This window comes from Carlito syrichta, unplaced genomic scaffold (genome assembly GCF_000164805.1).
Source record: "Carlito syrichta isolate Samal-C Ts95f unplaced genomic scaffold, Tarsius_syrichta-2.0.1 Scaffold304381, whole genome shotgun sequence".
Taxonomy (NCBI): domain Eukaryota; kingdom Metazoa; phylum Chordata; class Mammalia; order Primates; family Tarsiidae; genus Carlito; species Carlito syrichta.
Window position 1 is genome coordinate 313,479 of NW_007248477.1, and position 5,734 is coordinate 319,212.

The 5,734-nt window shown below is 43.7% G+C and overlaps 1 protein-coding gene across 1 annotated transcript in view; it reads right to left on the bottom strand.

The window, feature by feature from the left end:
* Positions 1 to 483: 483 nt before the first annotated feature.
* SERINC3 (serine incorporator 3) overlaps positions 484 to 5,734 on the bottom strand; it is a 28,803-nt gene continuing 23,552 nt past the window's right edge. The window contains exons 9-10 of the mRNA XM_008059822.1: positions 2,034 to 2,261; positions 484 to 1,416 (exon numbers count right to left, since the gene is read on the bottom strand). Of these exons, the coding sequence (XP_008058013.1) occupies positions 1,278 to 1,416; positions 2,034 to 2,261 (367 nt within the window). The 3' untranslated portion in view covers positions 484 to 1,277. The remainder of the gene's footprint in view (positions 1,417 to 2,033; positions 2,262 to 5,734) is intronic.

Genomic DNA, 5,734 nt, shown 5'->3' on the forward strand with positions numbered 1-5,734 from the left:
AGGAAGATATTTAGGACAATTTTTGAATGAGTGAAAGATTTTGCTCACCAGTCAGACCAAAAGTTATAGAAGAAACAGGAGCATCCTGGCTAAATGCCTGATAACCCTGACTGTCCAAAAAATTTTAAAATGGCTGCTAACTTCTAAAAACTGTTCAAGAAAGGGGCTTAAAATCTTAAAGTGCTGGGCTCGGTGGCTCAGCCTGTAATCCCAGTGCTTTGGGAGGCTAAGATGAGTGGACTGCCTGAGCCCGCGGGTTCGCGACCCGTCTGGGCAACTTGGTGAGACCTCATCTCTACAATAAATCAAAATGAGCCGGGCGTGGTTGTGCGTGCCTGTAGTTCCAGCTACTTGGAAGGCTGAGGCGGAAGGATCGCCGGAGCCCAGCAGGTCGAGGCTGCGGTGGCCGGGAGCGGCCACTGCACTCCAGTCTGGGCGACAGAGTGAGACTCCAACTCAAAAAAAAAAAACTTAAAGTCTTTCTATTTTAATCAAATACCTTTATAGTGCAAATGTAATAAATTCACATGCATTTTACTTTCACATACTTATAACAAGATAATTACACAGACTAAAGTTGCAATGTTTTCCCAAGTGAATTTCCATTTTAACCAATTCACAAAGCATTTATTGAAATTGACATACCTGGCAAAGTACCAGATTTGAATCAAGCAGCATCAGTGCTATAGTATAAAAAAAGTAAGCTTAAAAACTCAAGATACAGAAGAAGTAGCCATATGTAATCATTATTCTTGGGAAGGACCCACATACATAATTCTTCCCAAGAACTATGGCGTTACACCTCTGAAAAGTTTAAGCATGAAACAGAGGGCTTGTATTACATAAGTAAGAACTTTTACACAGGAAAACTGTATAAATGCTTTTTTTTTTTTTTGCTTTTTAAGGATACTGCAATAGAAATATATTAACCATGGCCTCAAATATCCAACACTCTTCTATCTTACATTAAACCAAAGTTATAGGAACCTACCAGTCTTTATAAAGAACTCTCTTCACAGCACAGCTGTAGTTCACTTTAAACACAAAAATGTTCCCTTTGTGCTATATCCTTACAAATACACAGAATATACAGATAAATGAAAAGTTCAGATTCTGCATCAAGCATTATTCAATCTTGCCTTCTGATATAAACCTGGACATGGTCAAATTTGCAAAGCATTCGCTTAGTATTTTAGTTGAAGCAAACTGAAAAGGTATACATGGGTTTTCAGCAAAGGAGACCTTTCAAGCTTCAGGTGTCCTTGGCACTCTGAGGTTCAGCTAAAGTCCCGGTTGGTAAGGACGAGTGGAGCCACCAGGGTCCAGACGTAAAGGAGGAGGCAGACCCAGCTGGAGCTGATCTTGACCCATACAGCTGGCCACTTGCTGGTCATGTTCTGGAACTTGGCATCAGGGCTAAGAAAACAAGAGAGAGTCCAGGTGAAAGAGCTGATATCAGCATCTTGCAGCCCCCAACCAAGGCCAAGCAATTCTTTAGTGACACTAGGCTGGCGCTAGCCCCCAGGAAGGTTCCAGAGAGGACTTGAGGAAGCTGCTGCTTTTAGTTCCCATGGGCGGAGGGGCTTTTCCTCTCACACAGGCCTTTTCTTCTTGCCAGCATGAAAGACCCTGACTATTCGGGTAAGGTTATTCAGGAACAGCTGGATGTTCTAGTTATTGGCAAAAGTCTAGATTGAGATAGCCTCACTGAAACAGTTCTTCCTCAACACATTATTACTTTGATATAGCCATCTGTAGACACAGAGAAAATGAGTGAAGAAAAATGGGTCAGATTGCTTTATGTCATGATTTTTTCTGGCAAGTCTGAAAGAGCAGCCCCTGATTTGCCCTGCAAAGAATTCCAATGGGTCTGAAATGCTAGAGAAGCAAAAGTCAAAACTATTTCAGAAAAGAGAACACAACTTCATCCCATGGCTAACGAAAAGGGTCCTGAGGTGAGGATGACAGATGGAAATTTGACAGGCGTCTAAGGAACCAGGTGGTTTTCCATCTGTTGCATCTGTGCCTCCTACCTGTACCAGCTGGTGAGGGTCATCATGATGTACAAGGAAGCCAAGCTGAGCATGAAGTGAAAGAAGAAGTAGCTATACTGCACCCCCTCTTTCTCGTTGTCCACAGCCCGCCGAGGCTGTCCCTCTTCCTCATCGTTGGCTCCATTGGTGGATGTATCACGAAGAATCACACTGTCACTCCCTGACAGGGTCAGCTTGTTTACCTGGCTATTGCTGGAATTGCGGATGCTGGAAAGTAATCACAAGGAAGACAAATCAGAAAGGACCAAGATCTGCCACCACTGTACACACTGAAGTCATTTCTGAGCTGCTCCTGCTTTAGAGACTGGAGAACTTCTGAAGGCCCTGCTTAAAGTTCTGAACTGCTGCCTGCCATCACAAGTCTGACAGAACTCTCATCAGTCACTACTTGATGGCTTCACTGCCTAGGAGTGTCCCAAAACACACTATGCTCTCAGTGTCTGCCTCTCTGACTTCTCAAGTGCCTCTTCTATGCTCGGAATGTACCACCCACAAGCCTCCTCCCAGCTAACTCACTCATCCTGCACTTCCCTGACCTGGTGCCATTTCCTCTGGAGAGCCTTCCCTGTGACATCACCACCTCACTAGGTGAGGTTAGGAGACATTCCTCCGACTTCTCATAGCTCCTGAGGCTTCTTTTTGCCACTGCCTTATTGTTCCTGTCTTTTTTGCTATTCAAAAAACACCTTAATAATGACCTTAGTCATTGCTGTATTTCTAGCACTGCAGAAGCCAACTAAAAGTATGTTAAGGCTGGGAGCAGTGGTGCACACCTGTAATTCCAGCATTCTGTGAAGCTGAAGTAGGAGGACTGCTTGAGGTCAGAAGTTTGAGACAAGCCTGGGCAACATAGCAAGACCTTGTCTCCATTTAATTTTTTTTTTTTTTGAGTTGGAGTCTCACTCTGTCGCCCAGACTGGAGTGCAGGGGCCGCTCCCAGCCACCGCAGCCTCCATCTGCTGAGCTCCGGCGATCCTTCCGCCTCAGCCTTCCAAGTAGCTGGAACTACAGGCGCGCACTACCACGCCCGGCTAATTTTTGACTTATTGTAGAGATGAGGTCTCACCAAATTGCCCAGGCAGGTCTCGAACACGCGGGCTCAGGCAATTCACTCACCTCAGCCTCCCAAAGGCACGGGATTACAGGCTGAGCCACCGAGCCTGGCTATTTAATTTTTTTTAACTTTGTTAAATAACTGACTAAAAATATATATACAAATACAGTACAAAAAACACATGATCATTTCAGTAGATACAGATAAAGCATATGACAAAATCTAATCCCCTTTCATGATAAAAACACTCGAAGTAGAAACAGATAACTTCCTCAAGTTGACAAAAGGCATTAATAAAAAACTCAGAGCTGGCTGGACACAGTGGCTCACGCCTGTAACCCTAGCTCTTTGGGAGGCCAAGGCAGGAAAACTACTTGAGCCCAGGAGTTCGAGACCAGCCTAGACAACACAGTGAGACCTCATCTCTACAAAAATTAGCCAAGTGTGGTGGTGCATGCCTGTATTCTTAGCTACTTGGGAGTCTTAGACAGAAGGGTCACTTGAGTTCAGAGGGTAGAGGTTGTGAGCCAGGAATGCACCACTGCACTCTAGCCTGGATGACAGAGTGAGACCCTGTCAAAAAAAAAGGAAGGAAGGGGGAGGAGGGAGGGAGGGAAAGAAGGAAAACACAGAACTAATATGATACTAATAACAAATGACTAAAAGCTTTTCCCCTGAGATCAGGAAACAAAACAAGGATCCCACTCTCATCATTTTTATTCCACGTTGTTCTAGAAGTTCTAGCCAGAGCAATTAGGCAAGAAAAAGAGATAAAAGATACCCAGACTGGAAAAGAAGAAGTAAAACTATCTCTATTTGCAGATGTCTTGATCTTGTATACAGAAAATCCCAGGGAATACAAACACACAAATTATTAGAACCAACAAATGAGTTCAGCAAGGTTGCAGGATAAAAGATCAATATACAAGGTCAGAGTCAGGTATAGTGGCTCATGATTGTAATCCCAGCTACTCTGGAGGCTTAAGTCCAAGAGATCGAGGCTGCAGTGAGCTATGATCACATCACTGCACTCTAGCCTGGACAACAGAGTGAGACTCTATGCCTTAAAAAAAAAAATGTATTCTATACACCAGCAATAAACAACCCAAAATTTAAATTAAGAAAACAATTTCATGTATAATAGCATCATATATAATTAAAATACTTAGAAATTTAATAAAAGAAGTTTAAGATTTTAACACTAAATTAACTGTAAACTACTGGAAAAAAACTTTAAAAGACCTAAATAAAATAGTCTAAGTGAAGAAGACATAAAAAAGACATTTTCATGGTCACGGACTGGAAGCCTTAATATTGTTGAGAAAGAAATACTCCCAAAATTGATATACAGATTCAGTGCAGTATCTATCAAAAGCCGATTTTTTTTTTTCCCCCTAGAAATTGATAAGCTGATCCTCAAATTCACATGGAGCCGGGCTCGGTGGCTCAGCCTGTAATCCCACGCCTTTGGGAGGCTGAGGTGAGTGGATTCCCTGAGCCCACGGGTTCAAGACCTGCCTGGGCAGAAGGACCTCATCTCTAAAATAAATCAAAAAATCAGCCGGGCATGGTAGCGCATGCCTGTAATTCCGGCTACTCAGAAGGCTGAGGTGGATGGATCGCCAGAGCCCAGCAGGTTGAGGCTGCGGTGGCCGGGAGCGGCCACTGCACTCCAGTATGGGCGACAGAGTGAGACTCCAACTCAAAAAAAAAAAAAAAAAGAAAAGAACAAACAGTTCAATGAAACAGAATTAAGAGTTCACAAGCAAACTGTTTTTGACAAGGATGCCAAGACAATTCAACAGGGAAGGAACAGTCTCTCCAAGAAATGGTGCTGGAACAATTGGAGATCCACCAAGCAGAAGAATTCATTCGGACCCCCTTCCGCAAATCATATGCAAAGACAATAAAAGGACAACCCAATTTTTAAAAAACAGGCAAAGGCCGGGCATGGTGGCTCACACCTATAATCCTAGAACTTTGGGAGACGGAGGTGAGAGGGTTGCCTGAGTCCACGGGTTCAAGACCAGCCTGGGCAACTTGGTGAGACCTCATCTCTACAGTAAATCAAAAAATTAGCTGGGTGTGGTGGCACATGCCTGTAGTTCCAGCTACCTGGAAGGTTGAGGCAGAAAGATCACCTGAGCCCAGCAGGTGGAGGCTGCGGTGGCCATGAGTGTGCCACTGCACTCCAGCATGGGTGACAGAGTGAGACTCCAACTCAAAAAAAAAAAAAACAGGTAAAAAGTTTAAATAGACGTTTCTTCAAGGAAGCTATACAAATGGTCAATAAGCGTAGGAAAAGACACTCAGTATCATCAATCATTTGAAAATACAGATCAAAACCACAAACAAATGCCACTTCATATCCTCAACAAGGGCTACAGTGAAAAAAGACACAACTACACATCTGTCATGGGATTAGAGGGGGGAAAAAGACAGACACTATGTAATGGTTAGGATATAGTAAAACTGGAAACCTCACACATTGTTGGGGGCAGAAGTGCTGTAATATGATGCAGTCACTTTGGAAAACACTTTGGCAGGTCCTCAAAAAGTTAAGCAACTGCCGAGCTCGGTGGCTCAGCCTGTAATCCCGCGCCTTTGGGAGGCTGAGGTGAGTGGA